This window comes from Helicoverpa armigera, chromosome 7 (genome assembly GCF_030705265.1).
Source record: "Helicoverpa armigera isolate CAAS_96S chromosome 7, ASM3070526v1, whole genome shotgun sequence".
Classification (NCBI taxonomy): domain Eukaryota; kingdom Metazoa; phylum Arthropoda; class Insecta; order Lepidoptera; family Noctuidae; genus Helicoverpa; species Helicoverpa armigera.
In genome coordinates, this window is record NC_087126.1 from 11,701,480 (window position 1) to 11,727,549 (window position 26,070).

General features: G+C 37.6%; 1 protein-coding gene across 6 annotated transcripts in view; it reads left to right on the forward strand.

The window, feature by feature from the left end:
• LOC135116636 (protein Aster-B-like) overlaps window positions 1-25,318 on the forward strand; it is a 31,475-nt gene extending 6,157 nt beyond the window's left edge. For 2 of the 6 annotated variants that reach the window (XM_064035495.1, XM_064035501.1), the window contains 16 exons: window positions 2,589-2,676; window positions 3,031-3,147; window positions 4,329-4,467; window positions 4,717-4,874; window positions 5,357-5,509; window positions 9,349-9,453; window positions 11,761-11,848; window positions 13,475-13,574; window positions 14,192-14,351; window positions 14,794-14,901; window positions 17,430-17,622; window positions 18,326-18,454; window positions 19,228-19,299; window positions 20,514-20,739; window positions 21,163-21,292; window positions 21,805-25,318. In XM_064035495.1, coding sequence (XP_063891565.1) covers window positions 2,589-2,676; window positions 3,031-3,147; window positions 4,329-4,467; window positions 4,717-4,874; window positions 5,357-5,509; window positions 9,349-9,453; window positions 11,761-11,848; window positions 13,475-13,574; window positions 14,192-14,351; window positions 14,794-14,901; window positions 17,430-17,622; window positions 18,326-18,454; window positions 19,228-19,299; window positions 20,514-20,739; window positions 21,163-21,292; window positions 21,805-21,894 — 2,056 coding nt within the window. In that variant the 3' untranslated portion in view covers window positions 21,895-25,318. Of the gene's footprint in view, window positions 1-2,588; window positions 2,677-3,030; window positions 3,148-3,468; window positions 3,784-4,328; window positions 4,468-4,716; window positions 4,875-5,356; window positions 5,510-9,348; window positions 9,454-11,760; window positions 11,849-13,474; window positions 13,575-14,191; window positions 14,352-14,793; window positions 14,902-17,429; window positions 17,623-18,325; window positions 18,455-19,227; window positions 19,300-20,513; window positions 20,740-21,162; window positions 21,293-21,804 lie in introns of those variants that run through there. The other 4 variants (XM_064035496.1, XM_064035498.1, XM_064035497.1 and 1 more) reach the window with 4 other exon arrangements.
• Window positions 25,319-26,070: the final 752 nt, after the last annotated feature.

Genomic DNA, 26,070 nt, shown 5'->3' on the forward strand with positions numbered 1-26,070 from the left:
AAATCATTAAGTAATTTAAGTACCGAATTAAAAAAAATACTAGGGCGACCTAATTGTGGCTATTGTAGTAATTGATAAAGTTCATTGTCTACTGAATCCAACAGCTGTTTTCTGTTATTGTTATTACAAAACATAACCTTCTTTCTTAGTATGTTTAACTTCCTTAAAGCAATCTTGTCTAGAATCTTTGCTAGCACAAGTTATGTAGATTAATTATTCCATTGTTTGTAGACCGGATTTCAACTGCAGTTTAATTAATTCAAATACCTACGGGCTTTTATTTTTCTTAATCTGCATTAGTTCAAAATTATGTATCTCTTAACTTTCATGTTGTTTTAGTTATTGGCTAAATTGCGTCTCAAAATGGTTAGACTTTACCGATTCGGAAATTGTGAAATGTCCCAAATTTATTAGTCTCTATGTGACAAATTGTACTATTCTTCTTCTTATCTTCTTCTTATATATAAAAATGAATTGCTGTTCGTTAGCCTCACTAAAACTCGAGAATGACTGGACCGATTTGGCTTATTTTGGTTTTAAAATGTTTGTAAAGGTGCAGGGAAGGTTTAAACGATACGAAGTTCGCGGGGTCAGCTAGTCTATTGATAAAATTTTAATCAATGGTGATTGATAAATTCCACACCGTTAACTTTGTAATATAACATAGACTTGCACGAAAAATATAAATGAACACACCTAACAATTCGTATCTAATCTACAAACTCGACCTTTACACCAATCTCAATTAATTAACCGAATGTACCAAACGATAAAACTAAAGGTTTTCTCACCGCACACACGCGTTCGCCTTTGTTACCCACCTACATACATATTATGTATTACCCACGTACATACATGTTACATACGTAGATATATATAGGTACTAGGTAACATGGTGTTACATGGTGTAACTCCCTAGGGTGAGATACCATTCAAAATGTATGCCAAGCTTGTGTGGCGAAGTTGTATGGGGAAATGGGAATTAACTTAAATAGAATACAATGTTGAATTTGTTAAAATCTATACAATTTTTTTAAACGAATGAGTTTGATTCTTTGAACGTGATAATTTCAGAAACTAAAAACCTAAACTAGATCTAACTGTGGAATTAACGGTTTCGACTCTAATAGCTAAAGCGGGCAACAACATGAGAAAACCTGGACCTAGATCGAAAACAATTAATTCGCTATCTGCCTTGGCCAAGGATATGCTTATATATAGGTATAGGCCTTTGATAGACAAACAGACTTATAATTAGGCCCTTGTTATTGTTTTTCATAGTTAGACGTCTGAAAAATAAGTTCTTGGATACCGTCCACATCGCACATCACATACCTTGTTTGCATAAACAAATATCCTTTTCAACCATACATAATAAATCTTGTTTTACTTACATTATCAGTAGATGCACAAATTGCACCTACATACCCTTATCTATCAATGTCTGGATCCGACACAATTTCCTTTTGTTTCTACACAAACGCAATGAAAGATAAACTAATTAGTAGGCTAAAAAAATACGCGTAATTATTGTTATTATACCTACTATCAACAATGGTATTATTATTATCATTTGTTTGTGGAACTATTATCATAAATAAATAAATGCGTTGTACAAATGTGGTACACTCATTTGGTACGCTAGTTTTATGTAATAGTGTAAATTGGAAATTATAACTGTTACGTTAATAATGTAGCATCAATTATTATAATTAATTATAGAATAATTAGCTGATCGTTTAATTATCAATTTAGAGTTAGTCGTGTTATTCTAGACAATCTTGAATGTGACAGAAAGTTTGTGAGTGATACTAATGGCAATATTTTCTAGGTAAACAAATGTAAAAATTCTAATTGAAAACCTCCTCTTTCCTGGGAAGTCAGTTAAAAATCAAGATACATGTATAAATAGACAGTGATTTCGAAGTTCTAATTTAAATTACTGTCAAATATTTTCCTCCCCCCAAGTATGAATCTTGGATAAAAAGAAGGTTTACCCTTACCATTTAAAAACAAAGCAAATGAACCTCTTGAGTGCCCTTTCCCTGATTGAAACAAATATTAGTTTGACCTACAATTACCTAAACACACATATTTGCTCCCAGTCCCGATGTTTAGCCCGAGGTCCTTTGTTGGACTACTATGTACTGTACACGGAAATTAGAAACATGTTACTTTCTCTATCACGGGAGAAACATAAAGATATTGTGGTTTGAAAAGCTTATTAGACTTCAGAGAAAAAAATTGGTTATGAGAACTTAATTATTGTTATCATGTATGACGTATAGTAGACGTAAACAATACGTTTAATAATACTTAAATCTCTTATCAGTTTTGATTATAGAAATTAAAATTATCTAGGTACCTAAGTTAATTTCCTCATTACGAAATCTCTTGCAGAAAATTGTGTTTCCTTTTATAAATCTTCCATCTTCTAAGCATGCTCTGCATTAGGGCTTGAAAGCAATTCTATGAAGAATGCGTGATCGATCACCAACACACTTCCCTAAGTAGCAATATTTGACAATATATTTTGAATAAAGACCTGTAAATGTAAAGATATTAAAGTGATAACCATCGTGTTTCAGGAGCGTGTCTCGGTCGCCGTCTCCGTCGCCGTCGGCGCGCGACTCGCGGAACACCGACAGCGCCAGTGAAGCGATAGATAATGACAAGGTATGTTTACTGCTTGTGTTACTAATACGACTATAAATCAATATCCATATGTATAGAGAAAAGTAAGTAACTGTTCGCAGAGATCCATAAAAACATAAGGACTCAGTCGATACAACATGAGTTATGGTGATATCAGAAACCCAGAATCATCCAAATGAAAGCTGCCAAAAAGTTGCATTTTTCGTTTCAAACAGCTATAACGAGATGACCGTGACCTTAACTGGAAAGTACACTTATATTTACCGTTTCCTATGGCATATGGGGCCACTAGATCAATTAAAAAAAAAAATCTTTGCTATCCCCTACGGCTGTATATCCACGTGTATATGACATAACTTAGTGTGGGGCTTGCAGACTTCCGAGGCGTCGGTGCAGCTGCTGGCGGCGGGCGGCGACTCGGCCTCCGTGTCCAGCGGCGAGCTGCCCGTCACCGTGGTGGCAGCCCCCGCCAGCAAGGGCGACAACCCCAGGGTGAGATGCGATCCACTATGCAGCTATATAGCAGTGCCTCCGTGTGCAGCGGCGAGCTGCCCGTCACCGTGGTGGCAGCCCCCGCCAGCAAGGGCGACAACCCCAGGGTGAGATGCGATCCACTATGCAGCTATATAGCAGTGCCTCCGTGCAGCGGCGAGCTGCCCGTCACCGTGGTGGCAGCCCCCGCCAGCAAGGGCGACAACCCCAGGGTGAGATGCGATCCACTATGCAGCTATATAGCAGTGCCTCCGTGTGCAGCGGCGAGCTGCCCGTCACCGTGGTGGCAGCCCCCGCCAGCAAGGGCGACAACCCCAGGGTGAGATGCGATCCACTATGCAGCTATATAGCAGTGCCTCCGTGCAGCGGCGAGCTGCCCGTCACCGTGGTGGCAGCCCCCGCCAGCAAGGGCGACAACCCCAGGGTGAGATGCGATCCACTATGCAGCTATATAGCAGTGCCTCCGTGTGCAGCGGCGAGCTGCCGTCACCGTGGTGGCAGCCCCGCCAGCAAGGGCGACAACCCCAGGGTGAGATGCGATCCACTATGCAGCTATATAGCAGTGCCTCCGTGTGCAGCGGCGAGCTGCCCGTCACCGTGGTGGCAGCCCCCGCCAGCAAGGGCGACAACCCCAGGGTGAGATGCGATCCACTATGCAGCTATTTGTACTACCTCTTTGGCCTAGCATTGGCCAATTGAGAAATACGACCCGGAAGACGCATCATGGCCAGGAGATGGACAGTCGATCTCACCGGCGGATCTCAAGGTCGGCGGAAAGCTGTGAATGCTGGTCGTCGACCGAGCAAGGTGAACTTTTGGAGAGGCTTGTTTCTGGCAACTGACGTCTTTCAACTTAAGCGATGTTGGCCCAGTCGTCCCATAGCGCGACAGCGTCCTAGATCGAGCCGAATTTGCTTCAAGAAACATATAAGCAGCACGGAGTCTGGAAGTTGGTAATTCATACACCCATGCTCGATGCACGGGTGTCGGAACTTGTTTTCGGTTCTTGATATGAAAGAAATGATAGTGCACCTGTTGACACATTATTGTCCTAATTGGTTAATAATTTTGGATTACTCTTTTGTTTGTTAATTTTACTATTTACTAACAAAACAACAACACACATGTGTTCACAACTAACCCCCGTCGTTTTATGTAAATAATTGGTACTTACGGCGCAGCTGGCTGGCTCCAAGCTGGACCCCGCGCGGACCAAGAAGAAGAGCTGGTACAACGCGCTCTACCCGACCTACAAGAGCAAGGCCGATGACTTCAAGCGCCTGTTCAAGGATCTGCCTGATGATGAGAGGCTTATAGTTGGTGAGTTGAATTTATTTATTTATGTACACAATAAACACATGTAAGGTGGGAACTACTGGCCATACCTGGATAAAAAGTCTATATAACCTATAGCCTACCTTGATAAGTGGGCTATCTAACACTGAAAGAATTTTCCAAATCAGTCCAGTAGTTCCTGAGATAAGCGCGTTCAAACGAAAAAACAAACTCATCACTTAGTTTCACACCTAACCAAGGCTGCTATCTAAATATTCTCGTCTCGTTACACAGACTACTCCTGCGCACTACAGAAGGACATCCTAGCGCACGGGCGGCTGTACGCGTCGCAGAACTACCTGTGCTTCTACGCCAGCATCTTCGGCTGGGAGACCAGCATGACCACCAGGTGGAAGGACGTCACCGCCATCACTAAGGAGAAGACTGCGCTTGTAAGTAGACCAGTGCACTTAGCATCATCATCTGCTTAGCCTTGTCTTTCCAATTATATTGGAAGTGGCTACCAGTCTAACCGCTGTAACTTTCAGTCTTGACTGAGGACCAATGAACCACATTGACCATGTACCTACAGAAAAACGGAGTTACAGTAGCCAAATGCTCAATGTACTAACGCCAATATTGCTGGCTTGACTCCATTCCATATAGAGTATTATAGTGACTGGCTATCTAACATTCTCAACCCAGTTAAGTACGTCTGATAAATAGTATGGTTGGTGTTCAGACCTAATGGCTTCTGGTACTGATATTCTACCCACAATTCAACAAGCGTTTCGAACACAGAAGAACATAAATGGTCTCTCATCCATGGTCCGAATGCGTTAATTTAAGCATTTGAGAATTGTGTGAAATATAACATCCGGTTGTGTGAAAAAAGTAATGAATATTAAAAAATAATTGTTTTACTTTTATTCAGGTAATACCCAACGCCATCCTAGTATGCACGGAGGGCGAGAAGAACTTTCTGACGTCGTTCTCCGGCCGCGACAAGGCGTACCTCATGCTGTTCCGCATCTGGCAGAACGCGCTCATGGACCAGCCCATGACCAGCCAGGAGTTCTGGCAGTGGGTCAGTACACTAGCGTTTTGTAGCTAATATAGTGTAAAAAATATAATTATGCTAAAGGAACACTAAAGGGTATTCTCCGATCGAACTGGTTGTCAGTCTTTGGCCCCTGACTGCCTTTCAAAGTCAATGTTCAAATGAACTCGTCATGACAAAATGATAACCCATCCAGGGACCGACCGCACCAAGCGTTGCTTAACTTTATGATCGGTCCAACGGCGCGGCTTTGATTTGGTCACGAACTCTTAATTTCCATAATTCCTAAGATTTTTATAAATGGTACTGTTACACCTGAAACAACCTTCAACAAAAACGAGCCTCACGTTTTTATTCTCGTACATAATGTTACTGACTTGCTAAAGTAGTAGGTACTATTGACCATTCTAACCACCTTGAACGAAACATAAAAAAATAAGGCGTTTGAAAATTCAAATGTATTCGGCAAGCCACGACACATATATTGGCGTTTATTCTAACTCATGCGCATTGCTGAACGCTCCCAAATCAATATTTAACGTTTAGAACGTAAAAAACAAGAGGTGGCGTGGTTTGGCAATGCGATTGTGTTGCCAGATAGTAGATACCTATCTATATAGTTTTTTTTTTTTTTTCGTTTGAATATTGGTGATAATTTCAAGGGAATAAATACTCTGATAATTATAGCCCAGAACTGTTAAGAATGCTTTTTTTTATAGTTTTAACCTTTTTTATAGGTTTAACTCTTTTTATAGTGATGGTTTTGCACAATTGCACAGAATAGAATAATTTATTTTCTCAAATCTGTGACTGTAACTTTAGATAAACTTTTTTCATCACAAACAATGCCTTATCGTCTGTTTGTAAGCAATTTTGAAGCTACACCTAATTATTTAGCTAAATCTAAAATATTATCCACAAAAAAATTACTTGTTTTATAAATGGCAACTCCCGTTTGGCACAGATTAGAAATTTAAAGTAATTCAAATAGTTTCGACCTCAAAACTGCTGGTTCTGAATACAGCCGATACCTACTTAGATATTACAATATCTTGCCATTTCTATATCAGGGTTCAATATTTTTCCTTCGCTTTACGCTTTCACTTTTATAGGTTTTTTTGTACTACTACTAACTATGGGAAAATTGTTTTCTTATAGGATATGCAAATCTATTCACTGGTCAGAAAAAAAGTTGCAATGTTTAATTTAAATATAATTATACCAACGCTATCTTACTCTTACACAACCGTGGTGCCTGGTCTCAAAACAAGATATATTGACCAATTAGCTATCTAGAAAAGTCCTAGTTCCTAGATAAGAGCTATTTACATACAATACCACAATCTATTAATTGAGAAGTTTATAAACTATGAAGTTATCAATATATCATTTTCAAAAATCACTTAACTTACAGGTTAAAAAGCATTTTCTGTCAAGCATAAACATTCATCTCGTTCATTACTGATTACAATACAAACCAGTATTTATTCATTTAAAATTATTCAAAGTTTTTATTGTCGCGAACAATGGGATATTAAAACGTAGTACCGTTGCTGATAAAATCTACCTATGTACTAACATTTCTTAATATCGATAGTGAGAAATAGTTTGGCTCGTGTTAATGTTTTGCTCTCATTTGAGAAGAAGAAATCGTGTCGAATGGTATCTAATTATTGATTGACAACTACTAAATTAAATTTTGCTGTAGTAACAAGAAATTTGTTGTTGAAAATCTCACGTTTTTTTAAGTACACGTGATCTGTAGTGGGTTTCCATGTAAATGAGAGTAGAGGTCCGGTTCATTATAAAGTAAAAATAGTGGTTATGCCGAGCGAGGATCCTGCGCCCGCGCAGTGCGGGACGGGACACGGGACGACAGCGGCGCCTGGACACGTACGTAAAATATCACTTTTAGGAAATATTAGGGAAAATTTTAAAGTTATTTGGTTGAATAAAGTTCGATTTTTTTGCAGAGTAGATTGATTAAAATAGAGCATCGGAAATATTAACTCCTCGTGTATTTTTACACCCCAACAACGCATATTTCTTAGTTAGTGACACAATGCAAATAAGGTGGAACATTGCTACGACTAGCTATAATCATTTTGAAAATACCGAAAAATCCCATAGAGAATCCAACACATAAAACAGCTCTTTATCACATTTATATTGTGGTACTTGTAGTAGTAAAATGTTTTGCTTATTTTCTATTCACCACACCACTTTCATTCACAACTATTCTATCTCATTGAAACACTATATAAATTGTAATAATTTATTCCCATACTCCATTCATTGAGGACGACTTGTCACCCACAGTGCCAACTCCCCCACGCTAATTGTTTTTCGTAAACTTTGCGTATTTATATGTTTTCTGCATCACTTGGAACGTATCCAATGCACTTGGATTTCTGCCCGTTGCAAGTATTCTCCGTCATTTCGTTACAAGTGTCGCGAATCATATGATTTTGATATTTTAAATACTTCAACACATAAAGTATAAAATAGTTAAGTATATTTAAATATTAAAGTGAAGTTTCTTATCTAAATGACAAGTTTTGTCAGTCAATGTTTATAGTTTGCCCATAGATAAGTTTGTGATCCTACTCTTGTCAGAAATTATTTTGTCGTAAGTTTTTATTAGGTACTTGTTTTAATGAATGGTGAAGTAGTGTGCTATAATTACTTCCTTGGCGCTTGGCAGTGATTTATAATTTGATTACCACGTAGGTAATGTTTCTTTTTTTGATTGATAGGTAAACAAATTAATATTTATAGAAACAAGTTGATCAATCGCAATTGGTGGACTATTTCATGATCCTCCATGTGCGTTTTTCCACAATTTTTTTAAATATATTTTCTTTTATTTCAACATAGTACTAACGATTTTAAATACTTTCATTATTTATTAACCATAATAGGTATCTTACTACATCGAAATAATTGTCGAGTTGTTTGTGTTATAATAATTATCTTTGTATATTATTGTGTATTGTCAGTTGACTGGCCCATCAAGTGTTTATCTATGAAGTAGGTATACAGCTGAGTTATTACTCACTTTCCATGAAGATGGTCAAGATAGATAAAATTAAGATATTAATCATTTTAAGCCTCATGACTAACAAACAAACGTATCCATACTTATAAGCTTTCCAATCTCTAACTATGCTAATATAATAAAAAGGAAACAATTTTTAGTTTGTTTGTTTGCACTCTAGCTAGAGGCTCCAAAATTACTGAATCGGTTTGAAATTCTTCCCGAGTGACATAGACTATATTCCGGTTTGGACAGTTCCCGAGGTACGAGGATGAAACCGCGGGAATACGGCTAGTATTATATAAAGTAAATCGCACATATCTTTCTTTTGGTATGTTATGGCTAAAATGATTCATAAGAAAATTATTTTTATGATTCATTTGGGTTTTATTCAAATTAGGCGAAATAGATAATTATTAGATATAAACAATATCTGAAATAATCTAGCCGAGTGGTGTCTATACCGGTGTTTACCACTTTAACCAAAATACCTTTTTTCTTATTGGATTATTTTTCTAGTGGACACTGGGACTCTCTTTTCCCGTCAAGTATTTTAAAGACCTATAAAAATACTAAATGACATTCGAACGGAACTACTTCCCGCAACCGGACCGAACGAAAAAGTACCCTGTGAACTCTCCCAGACTTTAGACTACCTGTATACTCTATCAAATGACATAAATCCCGAATTGTACATAAATCTGAAGAATTGGTTTTTGAAAACGCGACTGCTATTTTATCGCATTTACGATATTAGTAAGTTACTTTACCAAGAACGGACAATATTCTATTTAATATGAATGTAAGTATTTGTTGTTCTATATTGCAGGTGCACAGCAGCTACGGTGAAGAGTTGGGCTTCAACTCGGACGAGGAGGGCTACGGCCGCGACGCTATAGACGACGTGCCGCCTCTACCGCACGACGCAGATCAGGTATACACATTATCATCATCATGTCAACCCCCCAATAAACACCAGTACTCATGGACAACCCGCATCTATCCATATCTATGTATAATAATTTAAATAATATTAACTCTTCGAAAAATGTGAAAATCATCTAATTATGTTGGCATATCTATTTAAAAAAATCGATGACAAATTAAGATTCTTAAGTTTAGTAATTTTGTAACTTTTACCAGAAGATCTCGCCAAAATTTTTGGAATTGTTTTCTGGCAAATGGGATTGGAATCCGTGATTCATAGAATTTGAGAATTGTGTTCAAGGATAATTAATGACATTAACGCAACTACATACTCCTTCTGAGTACACGCGATTTTTCTCATTACTGTGTGTAATTTTGTGTTTTTACTGTCAGCAATTGCAAAATAGCATGAAAATGAATCAGGTCAGTAATTTGCGCCATTGTTTATAACGTAGATATAGTATGGGACGACATAGTAACTACATGTTTACGTTCAGCCCATAGACAAAGCCAACGAATATGATTCATTTGTAAAAAACAAGCAATCGTGCTAAAGATAATCATAATCACCTGTATTTTGCAGCTGCAAATAAAATCACAATAAACCCTTTACAACATCGACTTTAAACACATATAAACAAAGTTAATTTCAGCTTGACAACAAAAACAAATAATCATAAAATAATTCTTCTTAAATACAAATTAAGCCTTATTCGTACGAGTTAGAGTTGATAATTGAACAATAAGTTTATGCTTTAAAGTGACGTATAAAGAGATAAAACGGCGATAATATTAGAAGTACCGAAAAAAATCAATCGTTAATCGTGGTTCAGTCACTATCAGTTGATAAGTGATAGTGAAATGACACGTGTTCGGACCATCATGCGGGCCGCTATGAGGTCCAAGAAAAAAGTAAGTTTTTTGACGTAAATGTGGATAAAAAATTATTCTAATATGCTCAAAAAAATCTGTAGTATTTTTCCGTTATTTGTATGTGAGTTTTCAGATAGGTTTAGTCGTGTAAATACAGCAAAATTAACGTCAAAAATATTGGATTTATAACGTTTTTATTAAACCTTTCTAAATAAATGTTGTTGTGTCAAACAAATGGAAAAGTTTGTCTGAATGTGTAACAAAATATGTAGGTTTTGGAAATATTTTGTGTCATGTTTTAAAGATACAGCATGTATTAAGGAGCGCGCCTTGCTTCTAATCTATAGGTATCTGTATTATCTCTAAATAGACTCAAACAAACGTATTTCTTTGCCTACATGGTTTAAAATGCGCAACAAAATTAGATGCTGTTTTCACATTCATTTCAACCTTATTGAATTGTTTAAAAAAAACGGGCGACAATGGTTTCAAAATAATTATGCTTATAAATTAATCTAGCTTTAAGGTATACCAAAAAACATTTCTTTCCTCGTATATTTTAATAATGTTTCGAGATTAATAATATGACTGTGTTTAATCTCTGATTTGTACTTTATTATTGTATGCCCCAACGGATAGCTGAACATAACTGAACTTATTTTTATTATTTAAGACCTGTATTTATGATGCATGCATACCTAGAGGTATAGTCCACAATAAAGATGATTTGATTTGTATTACTAGGTTTTGAGACGAAAATAAAAGACTGACTTGTTTACAAGCTTTTATTTAGTCTTCATGCTATCTAGAATCAGTCTTCAATAACTTAACTATCGGTGAAGAATCAATGACTAACGATTTTAATTATATAATTTAAATACATGTTTTCTATCAAATACTAACAGCTGCGTGTGATGAGGACGATTAAATAATAACTTACAGATAAACAATGCGATTATAACGATTACTAAAAGATAAAACAATTACATACCTACTTCAATAACTCGTTCACATTGTAAATCTACTTATTTTTATACAAACTCAACTTAATCGGAGTTTAAAGGTCTAAATAGCTTCCGCTAGCGGTTACATCTGTGTCCCGTTTGAACTACTCTGCACACCCAGATAAAAAGGAGCATACAGCTTCTTCGTTAAATGGGTTATCGACCACTGAAAGAATTTCTCATATCAGTCTATTACTTCCGGAGACTAGTCGTCTCCAAACTCGTAAACTCGTCTGCTTTATTATGTGCTACCACGTAAAATTGATATTTTGGAATGAGGAGATCATATAGGCGATCACTCCTTGTAAAACACTGGTACTCAGCTGCATCTGGTGAGACTGGAAACCGACCCTAATATAGTTAGGAAAAGGCTAGGCAGATGATGACAAGTGAAGTTAGTAAGTAGTAATTTAGTAAGATGTTGGTGTTGTGTGCAGGACCTGGTGGATGCGTCGTGCATGGAGGGCGGCGGCGAGGAGCCGCGCGGCCCGCGCCCCGCCGCGAGAGACGCTGACCCACCGCTCGGTAAATACACACTATATTATATAACACAATGAATTATTTTAGTAAAACCTTTTTAGAAAAGAAATACCCGCTTTAGTAATACCTTTAGTCCACTGATTTTGTTCAGGACTGTAGTTTAAAGGTAGTACAAAAGCTGCAACTTTTTTAAAACCACGTTTTATAATAAGGTGGTTATTGTCGGGGAACTATGGCCCATAGATATAATATACCTTGCACTAACTATTATACTAGCTTCCGCCCGCAGTTTCACCCGCGTCCCGAGGGATCTACTTCTCTCACTACACATGAAGACGTTCGTCGATTAGCATCAAAATTATTTCTAAACTATCTTCGAACTGTCAAACACACAAGTTCGGGATTCCCCGACAAATGCTAAATCTACAGGGGAATTCCGTACGTTAACCAAACTGTTTCAAATCACCGGCGATGGTTAAAAATAGAGAGTTCACATTTACACTTGAATTTTTTTATATCTCCACAACACAAAATACAGGAGGAATCAGTTCATCTTTTGTAATTTTTTTTTATCATCGTTAACTCAAAGCTACAATTCGGGGTAAGTCCCCAACACATCGAGTACATGAGCTATAAATAGCAGGTTTCTTAAACTTTGCGATTCAGTCCGCAGTATTAAGCCAAGTGCACATTAGGTCGGTCACACACGCTCGCGTTCTCCCACTGAGAAAGTACCCAATAATAGAATTTGTTTGTGTATCGAAAACCAAAATAGAAACATACAATGTGACTCTCAATTGTTATTCAAAATAAAATTTTATTATTAAAATTTGGCGCGAAAATTAAGTACATTGTGTTTTCGTTGTGAGTGATGTGCAGAATAATATTTTGTTGTGTCTCGTGATTATCTCATAATAAAAGATTGGTTCACAATAGGAGTCTGTCTAAGTTATCAGTCGCGTGGGATAAAATTGGTACATTGTCATATTTAGACTGAGACCAATGTTCCCACAACATTGGTTAGTGTCGTTTTGGCAGTTATCAAAGATACGTCAACTTTTATAAATTATGCTGTGTTATACTTTCGAAAATAAATTGAAAATATTAGACTGTATTCTTAGAAAAAAATTGTGATGTGTTAAATATGTATTTTTTGTACATGAACTTTGTGAAATAATTTAAATGTATTGCAATATAAAATGAAGGACTCGGATATAATAGAATATACAGATAATGAGTTTGTGGTGTACGAAGTACTAAATCCATGGGAAATCGTAGACATGGCTGAAATTGCTACTCCTGACACAGATGGTAATTTGACTTAATTGATGAAAAAAACATATTTTCCATTTACAAAGAGGTATTTGCTTATATGCATATGCAGGAAAGGTCTCCACCTTAAGATAGAAAGTTAACTTTTTGCCTCTTTTACGCATATGCGTCGTACATGCCTCGATTTATTGTATTGCGGAATGAACACTAAGGCCCAAGTTCACCTACAATATCTTAAAAAAACTGTTTTCTATTAGTTTCAAATAGTTTTCACGTTTAATTTTCAAAGTAAAGTGAAAGTTAAAAAAAAACGAATATTAGTTTTCGGTGAAAATGGGTCTTAATATCTGTCCTAACATTTAACAGTAATGTTATATGAAGTGTTGTGTTGGTCCGCAGTAACGAACGGCGATGCGTCGTACCGCGAGGAGGAGGCGGGCGACACGCTGCCCACAGACATGTCCGACACCAGCGACAGCGAGCCCGACAAGCCGCACAAGTACGTATACTCACTACATCTTATATTCTAAGTATCCACTTCAAAAAACTTCTTTGTTTTTATAAAGAAAGATTTTTGTTGTCAGTACGAATCAAAGTCAAAATCACTTATTAAAATAGGCTAATACGATTAGCACTTTTTAACGTCAAAATTTTACAAGAATGACAGCACCCCCAAAACGCCCCCCTTTCACCACTTCCTAGTGTTATGGCTGGAAAGAAGAAGCGGTGAAGAACAAACTTCCCAGCAACACAGCTGTCTATTACAATTTAATTATGAATAATATACTCGCAGATAATGCAGACAACACGTGTTGTGTCTGAACAAGTGAGACCCTCAATATTTTAGTCGGTTATTAAACCTAAAACCTTCTCCTAAGTCTGACAAATACTACTCTGAAAACGTATCATCGAGGCATACGGCAATGCTTAAATGTACTTCTGATGTATAATTTGTATTATTTTCATCAAAATCTGCAACTAGAACGTTTCAAAGGAGCTTTCATAAGCCTATTTGTAAAAAATGTTGACTTTGGGACTTAATCGTAATTGAAGAACAAACAGGTAAATAATCGAACTAACAACCATTAATTATAACTTTCGTACGTTTGTCCGCAGTGGCGGCGACGTGGAGAAGTGCACGGTGGCGCACGACGGCAAGGTGCTGATCCGCCAGGAGTTCCCCTTCAACATCGACCAGATGTTCACCATGATATTCACCAACTCCAAGTTCAACCTCGAACTACTGGCTGCCAGGGGGACTACGGACTATGTGCAGGTAACTTGAAGGGTACTTTTAATTTAGGGCCACAGCTTTCATCATTATGATTTTTTATTAGTGTGTCTGTTCTCTTGCTACAGTAAACATTTAATTAATTATTTTTCCAAAATAAGTAATTGCAAATATTGGCAAAAAGTCATTTATTTAAGGTTAAATTTACAAAAGACAGCCCCCAAAAATGTCCGCCCTTCACCACTTGCTGTGTGCTTTTGCTCCCCAGCAATTTGGTGTTAAAATGCATTGCATTTTCTTCTAATAATGTAATAGGAAACATGTAGATGCATTGGTAAACTTAAAAATTATTTTCATTTGTTAACGGCAAGTTTCATCTTTCAAGAACAGTTTTTTATTGTTATCAAAAGAACGTAATAGAATTAAAAAAATACAAATTAACCATCCAAATCATAACCAAAAGGATGATCTTTTTGTGATTGTGTAGGCGCCGTGGCAGGCGGCGGGCGGGCTGAAGTGTCGGCAGATCAGCTACACGCTCGGCCTCACGTCCGGACCCATCGGGCCCAAGGAGGTGCAGGTCACCGAGACACAGGTAAACACATACTGCTTCACCAATCTTTATTCCTTAAATCTTTATCATCAAATCAGCCTATTGCCATTCCAAACTACAAAAGAAATTCCCACATTTCGATATTAATATTAAAAATAAAGTCATTTTTTTGTTTGTTAAAGCGCCTAAACAACTGATTTGAAAAATAGTACGACATGAAAGTAACGTCCTCTTGCAGTTTATAACTTTTCGGGTCATTAGTTTAAGACGCCACCGTGATTTTGATAGCCGTTTGCCATGCCAAATTATAGGACTACCAGCTTACCAATGGATCTGAAATTTTGATATAGGTAAATTGATATCTTTATCTAGATTCTGCCAGAACGAAAACACGATACTGATAATTTTACTCGATCATAATTAATTCCGAAAACACGTCTAAAAAAGTACTATTTTTGAAATTACAAGGAAGTTACACTATCTTTATATTTCAAAATTACTCTAATATATTCTTAACATCAATATTAAGGTTTTGTCAAAGGCATTTTTCCATAACTATTACCAAACATTTTTAATTAAAGTTTTAAGATATTGCATTTTTTGAGCGGCCGCGATCATGGTAGACGCTACGCAATTCTGAACCTTATGTCAGTGCTCTAGCGATTGATACACAATGCGTACGGAGACTAGCCAGTCCGGCGATAGCCCTCGTCGAGGTCGGACCTGTGCATGTTGTCGCGGCCGTAGGTATAATAATTTGTGACGATAACTCAGATTTGCGAGCGGCCCTATGTGTGCGTCGGCTTGTAAATATACAACTTTCGTTCGTGTGACAGTGACGTCGTCCGAGCATGACGTGTTCTTATCGCTTTTTGTTATGGGTACAGTCGTTTACAAAAACGTCTAGTTCTTCACGGAGAAAATGTTTAAGGAGTCAGGTAGCGTTTCAAAAAATGAAACAACATTCAAAGCTTTTTATTATTACATCTTACAGTTTTTCATTATTTTCTCATAAGTTTTTTCAAATTGACATTGACAGTATCTAAGAAATAAATGACGTGAAATATCTAAGATGAATTAAATACTCCTTACATATTTTCTAGCTCGGGGTATTTTTCAAGTAGCGATTCAGAATCATTATAAATAAATAAACATTTTTATTGGGTATTAAACAAATCAAAAACTAACTTAATAATTTCAATAGATATTTACACAGATAAATAAACATTAAATTACGTAATAACTGTTTTTCCTTAAACAGCCGTAACCCCTAAATAACTGTATTTGTACCCGACTGTACCTCTTGTCACGCACACAAAGTCACTGTATATGTACAAGGGTTACCCACACAAAGGCCGCGCGCAAGACTGAGTTCAACTTACTATACTACGTAAGAGAACAAAAAATCTATGGAGACCGCGTTATACTATAAATTCTTTTTTTTTAAATTATATTATTATTTACATTTCAGTTTTAATAAATATGTTTGAAAATGAATTACTTAGCTTCATTACTTCTTTGATACCTTACACTTCACTACATACATTTTTTTAATGTTCAATACACAAGATCTGCGACGTTTTTATTCCTAAACCACTTAATTTTTACTAGCTGTTTAACGCGATTTTAGCCGCATTCTGGGAACTTCTTCCTGTGCCCGGATAAAATATGGCCTACATTCACTAGGGATAGTGTAAATCTCTAATTGTGAAAGCAAATCAAATCAGTTACGCAGTTTCAGAGCTTATACAATCCACAGAAACAAACAATCAAATCTTCCCTCTTTATAACATTAGTATAAATTATTTAACACTGGTCAAACCCTTTCATTTGATACCCGTATTGAGAGAGCTATAAAAAAACAATGCAATTCAGCATTTTCTGGCGGTGGCTATCTTGGACTTTAAATAATATTATACATAATTCTACTAATCAAGCCCTTTCATTTGATACCCATACTGAAGGAATTGTAAAAAATATGTTATTCGCCATTTTGTGGCGGCGGCCATCTTGGGCCGATATTCACCAAATAAAGCTAGGAACACTCCCGATTAATTTTCATTTCAAACAAAAAAACCTAAATACATATCGATTCTTCCGTTCTGGATATACAAACACACATACACGACACACCACACATACATACACACAACCATACGCGTCCAAATTATCATATTACTCTTCATAAAAAATTTTAATTACAAATAATTTTTGTAAGTACAACAAAAAAAAAAACCGATCAAAAAAAAAAAAAAGTTAGGTAAGTTGCGGCTCCTTATGTTCCCTGTTCGGTTCTCCTGACCCGCGCTGACCTCGGCGTGCGATTGGCGCGAAATTCAAATTTTACACATTGAGTGAAGAGTATAGCTTGCGCGACGCGCGATAGACGCGGAAGTGTAGTGGGCGGAGCTATCTAAAATCAAAAAATCCGCGGTGCGGTCTTAAGATAAAAAAACCGCATTAAAATTATTTTTGAACTCTTTGATGCCTCAAAAATTCTCATATTATGTATATTTTTTAAAGTGTTTTTTTCAATAACTTCAAATTATTTTTTCTATTTTGTCCGCCAGGTAATGAACAAATGCTCAGCCCCCGGCGTGCTGTACTCCATCGACTCGACGAGCGAGAACGCGGGCATCCCCTACGCGGACTACTTCAGCGTGCAGGTGCACTACTGCCTGCAGCGCCGCGCCGACCACGCCACCGAGCTCGCGCTCTACGGGCACGTCAAGTACAAGAAGACCATGTGGCCTATGATTAAAGGTTCGTTCATTTATGGGGATTTTTTTTAAGTGGGGAAATATCTTCACTCGTGTCTTATTGGTTAAAATCAGCACGGCATCTTGGTAATGCTAAAATCAAATTAAAAAAATCATCTTTATTATCAGGCATCAAAGACCCATAGATAAATACCTTAAAACTGGCATACATATGTTATACAAAATTGTTAGTAAATAAAAACTTAAAACTATGTTAGTAGCACTTCACTTATGCACTATTGTCACTGTGCGGTCCTGTGGCACTTGTCCGCGGAAGCGACGGACGGCTTTTGCTGGCCATTAGGGCATTCTCCAAGTCGGCTAAAAACTTAAAGATTGAAAAATAAACGAAGTGCGTAAAAGTGAGATGTTTAACTAAAACATCCTGTGCCATTTTCTGGGATACTCTAAATATGTGAAATAAAGAACGCATATTAGTTTTTCGTCGAGTTTGGAGTATATTAGTATTAATTTGTCCTCCCTTGAAGAAATAGATCAGGCTATAATGATTTTTATATAAAGGCCACATCAACCAGATCTACAACCAATAAGAACTTTTGACAAAATGTAAAACAACAGCATCATCCTGACAAATGATTTGTATTGATATAGATATACATACATATTTGGACACAATTTGGGCATAGTTTTTATTAAGTTACTGTGTTAACACATTAAAAATTTCTTAATCAACATTTTCTTTCCAGCATTCCTAGAAAAGAACACGATATCAGGTTTAGAAGAGTTCTCGCGTCTACTGGAGTCGCGGCTGACGGCCGAGGCGGACTGCGCCGTGCCCGCCACGCGCAAGTCCAGGAGACATCGACGGGTTACCAGTATGTAGAGACTTTATTGCCTTATACAAGCTAAATGCTGGATTAAATATGCTAATTGTGACTAAAGATATGCCCCAGATTCTATGTGCCTTGTGTTTAGCTAGATGGTGACGAGGAAATATGCTACTTATGATTTAAGGCGTGTCCATCACTCCCAAAATCGCCAAAAAGGTAGCAATGAGGTAACAAGTCTATTTCTCCTTTGCCAACCGGCCACCCTGATAACAGAATGGTCAATTTGTAAAGATTATTATGTTCAAAATAACGTGGCTAGGAATTGTTAGTAATTAACGGCAACTGGTAGCAATTCACTATTATGTATTTCGACGATGAATATAGAGAGAGTGATTATACGTCAAATATTGTTTGCCACTAACCATTTGACAGTTGCACAGTCTCTAGTATCCAACTTCAGAGGGGCTAGACCTAATATAAAATATAGGCTCGACTTCACTGGTTACTGATAGTGTTAGTTATCTGTTAGTATATGCTATCTGCCAGATAGCATATACTGATTGTGTGAAAGTAGATATGGTAAGAAAGAATGTTACTTGTGAGATGACGGCAGATAGAAGAGTATGGAAGGAAAAAACATGCTGCGCCGACCCCAAATAAAATTGGGATAAGGGCAGGAGGATGATAATGATGATATGCTATCTGCCAGATAGAGAGATATACGAGACCCGTGACACTAACGTGACTGAACTTATTGTTAACCTAATATGCTATCAATAGCCGGTAGCACTGGGCAATAATGTTGTTTGTGTGTCCAGCGCCCCGCTCGCTGCTGGGGCGCGTGTCGCTGGCGCCGGCCGGCTTGCTGCGGCCGCGGCCGCTCGCCACCAGTAACGCGATCACTCAATACTTTACTCTCGCACTAGCTCTGCCCCACGTTGACGATATACAGCTACACGATGCGATATAAAGCGATCTATAGCGCATATGTCAACGTACGACATAATTATAGTTATCGGCACGAATCTTGAGCTCTGACCTACATCTGCAGAGAAGTGATTTATTAGCAAAGAACCAATCCCGAGTGACGGCTATGACGCGATGCACTGGCAATCACCGCTTTATCCCGCTCCCGAGCCTCACTCCATACCACAAAAGGGACCCAATAAATTACTTCTGCGCAGATGTAGGTCAGAGCTCAAGATTCGTGCCGATAACTATACTGTTGAATCCGTTTACTATGACAATGAGCATCCGCTTGTTAGGAAGTCATCGCACAGTAGAGTTTTCCAGTCTTCATATAAAATTCTTACCTAATGACTCGCTTATTGTATGCCTAGAGACAAGTTGCTTATTGTGACGAAAAAATGCCTAACGAATAATGATCAAAATAACCGACTGACCTGCCTTCAGCAATATTCGGAAGCGTCATGCGATACCCGAAAACTTGTTTTAATTCAGATGTAATTCTGCATAAATAGTATATGTATATGTTTTTCTCTATTTAAGTAAATAGGTCCGTACTACATACTGACAAAAACAGGACTTTTTACTTTCTGCAAAATGCTATATAAGTATACGTTTTTGTACAATCGCTTCGATGTCATTATAAACGGATTCCACTGTACTTGATATTTTCGCATCGCGTGGCTTGTCGTTCACGTAGGACGTGGCTTTAGTCCGCTTGCTTGTCACACGTATGTGCACGCGCAACCTACCGTATCTTTTTTTTGCAATTCGCGATTTTGTCGGAATGTTGACTTATCGCTTTACTTTTAGTTTAGAATGTTTCCTGTTTATTCTTTATGTCTTACCAACTTTGAGGATGTTTTTTCGATGTATGTAATGTTTGTCGTCCATTTCATGGCTTGCGCATGTCGGGACGGTATGGCAGAGGATTTCAATTTGTCAAAGAACGTTCAACGTTGTCTCGTACTAATAGGTCATGTATTTCAATGCCTAAATTGATGCCATGAAATCAAAAAGGATTTTCTGTCTTAGCGTGGTAGGATATATGTCTATAGTCGGTCATGCCGTCCCTATATACGTAAGCCAACAACAAACCACCAAAAAACGTCTTTTCAAAATTCCTTTTTCCCTACAGCATCATCCCAAGAGCCGGGCATACCTACAGCAGTGAAGCTCCCGACAGCCAGCCTGGTGGCGCCCAGGGCTTCGGTCTCGCGCGTCACGCGGCCCGGCGGCCGGTCAGCCACCTGGCTAGCCGCATTGTTGGCGGTGCTACTGCTCATCAATGCGGCGCTTTACTACAAGTTGTACTATACGGATCGGAGCAGTTATGCCTTCGATCTGGATGATTTGCAGAATAGGTGAGTGACGTTTTTATTTAATGGGATAGTAAATAACGAGGTACATATTAGTTAACGATCAGTTGCAAAAAAGAAACTTATATTTTTTTTAATTAAGTTATTGTTTTAATGGAGTCTTCTGTCTACTGAGAAGGCGTCAATAAGATGAGATATTAAAATGTTGGCGATGATGAGCAAAATTCTTATTCAAATACTAATAATAATATACAGTATACAGCTAGTTTTCTATATTTTTTTACTGCTGTTACATTTTAATTTCTGTATCCATTGCTATTTACAGACTGTCTACATCTCTTTAGAAATAAGAAGGGATTTCTTTAAAAATAAGCATTACCTTTGTAAATTCTTTCTTTCCTGTCTTCTTTGTTTATTATGTGTGTGTATAAAAATTTTAAATAAATAAAAGCAATGTTTCCGTATCAGGCTTCACTCCAGCCGCGGCGCGCAGATGTCGGAGTGGTCTGCGCTGCTGGAGCAGCACTCGCAGCGCCAGCGCGGACAGCTCCGCGCCTGGCGCGACGCGCTCGACCGCACCGTCGCGCATCTCGCGCAGGTACCCGCCCCAGCCAACCTCCATGCCTTTGTCATACTCTATTCCCTCTATGAATGTTCAAATCATCATCTCCCGAGCCTTTTCCCAACCATGTTGGGATCGGCTTCCAGTCTAACCGGATTCAGCTGAGTACCAGTGCTTTACAAGAAGCGACTGCCTATCTGACCTCCTCAACCCGTTACCCGGGCAACCCAATACGCCTTGGTTAGACTGGTGTCAGACTTACTGGCTTCTGACTACCCGTAACTACTGCCGAAGATGTTGAATGACAGCCGTGACCTACAATTTAACGTGCCATCCGAAACACAGTCATTAGTGTCCAAGATATACTTAAAAATTACATACAACGTTGAAAAGTTGCATCGGTACTTGCCTGACCTGAAATGACACGTAGACCAGCGAGGCAGAAAATATACACACATCCACAGAAACACGCACAGGCTAAACACTCACATCCACTCTTGCAGATCAAAATTTTACGAAATTATATGAAGCTTTACTCGTATTTTCAGACGGAACAAGCGCTGACGAAGCTATTAGAGACGATAAAGCCTTCTCTAGAGAAGGCGCAGAAAGAAGCGGAGTCGCGGGACGAACTCTGAGCTAATACCTGATGTCGCTCGTACGTGCGGGTCACTTTATATACAGATAAGTGCAGATATACTTCAGTTTTTACGTAAGGTATATGTAGATATGGTTTTGTAAAGATACTGGCATTATATGATCGAAATTGCAAAGATTTAGAGTAAAAGTGAAGCTCGTGAGATATTTGTAACATAAGTTATTTGCCTTGAAATGGACCCGTAAAACTGTTCTCTTTGATTTGAAAAGTCAACAAGTCTGGGCCGTGCAATACCTTCTTAAATTATTCATTTATTTATCTTTACATTGCTCAAACAAAACGCAGTAAGATATAAAAGTATACGAAGATATTACAAAACTGAGTGATTCTGCACAACGCATGTATATTAAGTCACTCGCGTGTCGTGAGAGAGGTATATTTGATCCTAATACGTCTGCTAGAGGTTTTCTCGACAGTTACACAAATCTTTTAATGTTAAGTTCGAAGCACTATTTATTTATAAACCGCAACACATTATGTATTCCTTTTCCATCAGAATATCTTTTGATGAGTGATTTAATTACTATTTTCAAATGAAATAACTTTAAACTAAAAATTAGTTATATCACTCATGAAAAGATATGCCAATAACATTTTGACCAATTCCTCATTCCCTTTAGTTATATAGAAAGAAAACCTCACAGATCCCCACTGTGATAAAGTAGATACAAATAATAATTTTATTCCTCTAGTGAATACTGTAATCCTTCGTGACGTATGACGCCAAGCGTTTACTTTCCAGTTTCCTTGCTTAATGTTAATCATTGTAAAATATATTTAGTTTTAATTTAAGGCGAGGTGGATAAGGCCCTGCGAGTATAGACTTAATTTAGGTACTTATAGATGCTACAGAATATTTGCGCAGCCTTTATAAGGTTTGGCGCCTCAGTCTTTGTTTGCCGAATTAACTAGCTTACGTTAAATGCATTCATAATTTTGCCTACTTCGTACTTAACATCACACTTTTATCATTCGAAGTTTGGCAGCAATTTAGGGCCTTATTTGTCACTGTACTTCATTTCTATTGTAACAAGCCTGCTTGATATATCATCACAAAATAAACATTACTCATAACGTATACTGTACTTTGAGCTAAAGAAATCCAGTACAGTGGACGCGAGGCTTGAGTTGAGGTTCATAACGTCAGAAGTACTTACGGCAGTTATTTTAAATTCATGTACATAGGTGTGTGTGAACAGTGCACAATAGTTTGGCGACTCGATATGGGGCCCTGACACTTACTGCATTTTCGAAGTGAGTGTGTCCGGGAACCTAACGAGGTCATTGTCTTCATAAATGTACAGAAATCATATTTATTTGCTTGTCGACTAAAATATTGTGTACAGTTGATGTGAGTTTCTCGGGCGCAACAATAGTTATTAAATAAAATTATATTTATAAATAGAACCAATTAAAGCTTAGGAAACTGCGATCGCTTCATGATGTAACATGGATTCACCTTTTTGGCGCCTGCAATTTTTAAGGAATACTTTTTTGTATTTCCTTTGTGGTAATTTTATAAATATTTATAACAGATATTAATGAACTCTTATGAAGCGTATTTACATGGTTTCTTCAAGTACATACGAGTATGTACGTATTTAACAAAATTATTGACAGCTCTACCAAAAATTGTTAACCATGCTTGGTATAAGGTTCCGATCGTTGCATTTGAACAGTTAGATTAGTTAAACGTAAGGGTATTGTGTAGTTGACTACCGCCAAACGTCGTCATATGCGGCATATTGCTAAGCATACATTATATAAATTATTCATATTGTATTTCAAATCAATCAGACATGTATTCATTCCATGAATTCAATTTTTATTTTTGTATATTTTTCTTGTTGCCTAAATGATGAACTAAAAACCATTTTTATATTACCACTACATTTTCAACATTATTAATTATTAAATAAAACTTGTAAATACTAGTTACACTCGATTATTATCAGCAAGTCGCAAGAATAGATACATGTCTGATTCATGGAGTTAATAGTCGAATTATATTCAAATACGAATCTAAAATTATATAGATTTATATGTCGAAAATTAAAAGATTATTTATAAGGAAATTATCACGGTGTTGTTTAGGATATTCAAAGAGTATTAAATATAAGTAAGTCAATATTAACGACTAGATAAAAAAAGGAAAATATGCAAATTTTTCAGTTGTAGTAATGATCTCTTATTGTAAAAATATTTTACTACACCTAGTTATGTTCGGTGCTCTAGTTTTATTGAAAATGTAATGTTTTTAGTTATTTTAAATTAATTTGATGTTTGTATATTCAACATGTCAATTATGTTATTATTTATTGTAAAATCATTAGATGCAATCCACTTCATATTGAATTCAATGCCACTGAGTAACGTATACCTTCACCGGGAACTGTGTAATGCCTTTAGATAATAAATACATCGTTATATGATATTGACTCATCGCAGTTGTATTCAAATTTCATTCCAGATGTGTGTGAAATGATCTGAACATTGTAGATAAGTTGGAATGGCGGGACAAATTATATAGATTCCTATTAGATATACCTTTATTGTGCATTTCAATGTCAAATGGAGTTGGGTAGTCTAGAGAAGTGAACGCCGCACTATGTATAAGAAACCATCGGGATATAGGTAATCGAATTTTTAAAATTCAGAACTGGCTCAACTATCGTCAATATAAATTATGCCTGTTGAAATTCTATTTGTTCTTGACTTACTAAACGTGTGGACTAAGTGCATATCTAATCGCCTCTAAAAAGCTGAGTGTCAATTTACTCAAGTCCTCTGACGTGTTGTGTATTGTACTACTGCTATTGGGTAACAGTTGTATAGTTATCGGCACGGATAATGAGCTCTCGGCGGAAGAGTGGGGATCGCTTTGCGCACTGTACACTTAAGGCAATAAATCACTTCTGCGCAGGTGAAGGTCAGGGCTCAATATCCTTGCCGAGGAGTATACCGTCGTAGTAGGTACCATATACATATTGGTCAAACTTATATTGCAGCCCTTTTTCCGTGAATGATTTTGAACTCTATTCCGGATCCCAGAGAATAGTTTATCAGAATGTAAAGACAATCGGAAACGGTGCTGTAAAACCACTGAAATTCTAATTGGAAACTGAGCAGTCACTTCTAATATCTAGACTTGTTTTAGCCATGTGGCTATGACAAAAAACTTACAAGACCTAGGCTACAGTCTGATGAATGAAATGTGATTAATAAAGCTCCCGATGGTCACTTATTTGCGGTGTCCACTTCATTGTCCGTTGTCAATGCGTGAAATGGAACGCTTGCCAGAACTACGGTGGGTTTATTGCACAATTAATTCCATATAGGTGTAATGGATTATGTAAGTTAGACAATTCTATTCTCAGTATTGAATAAATATTTTAATGAATTAATCGGTGTTTTATTATGTATTGTAAAAATTGAATCCTATCTACCTATCATAAAAACCCAAAATAGCGAAATTTTTTGATGTAGACAAGCAAAAAAAAAATAATGTGAGCGATATCGATAGTCACGGACACGGGCAGCACTACAACTGACGGCGCCGCTGAAGCGTGGGTCCGTCTCGCAATGACTCGTTGCTAAGTCCTCCGAGCCTTTTTCCCAACCATGTTGGGGTCGGCTTCCAGTCTAACCGGATTCGTACCAATGCTTTACAAGAAGCGACTGCCTATTTGACCTCAACCCAGTTACACGGGCAACCCGATACCCCTTGGTTAGACTGGTGTCAGACTTACTGGCTTCTGACTACCCGTAACGACTGCCAAGGATGTTTAATGACAGCCGGGACCTACAGTTTAACGTGCCATCCGAATCACAGCCAATGGTGTCTAAGATATACTCAGAAAGTACATACAAACTTAGAAGAGTTGCATTGGTACTTGCCTGACCTGGGATCGAACCCGCGCCCTCATACTTGAGAGGTTGGGCCTTTAGGGTCAATTCACACTGAAAGAGCAGCGGCCGGCAGCGGCCGTAAGAGCACGGAAAATGTAAGAGCGCGGCGCGGTGCGGCGCCGCGCGGTTGGTGTTGACTAGACATGGGACAAACGTATCATTGAAAAGAAAAGATTGATATGTATCTTTTGATCACTGGGATATGTATCACTCTTTTGTATCTCTATATCCTTTCGTATCCGCGAGT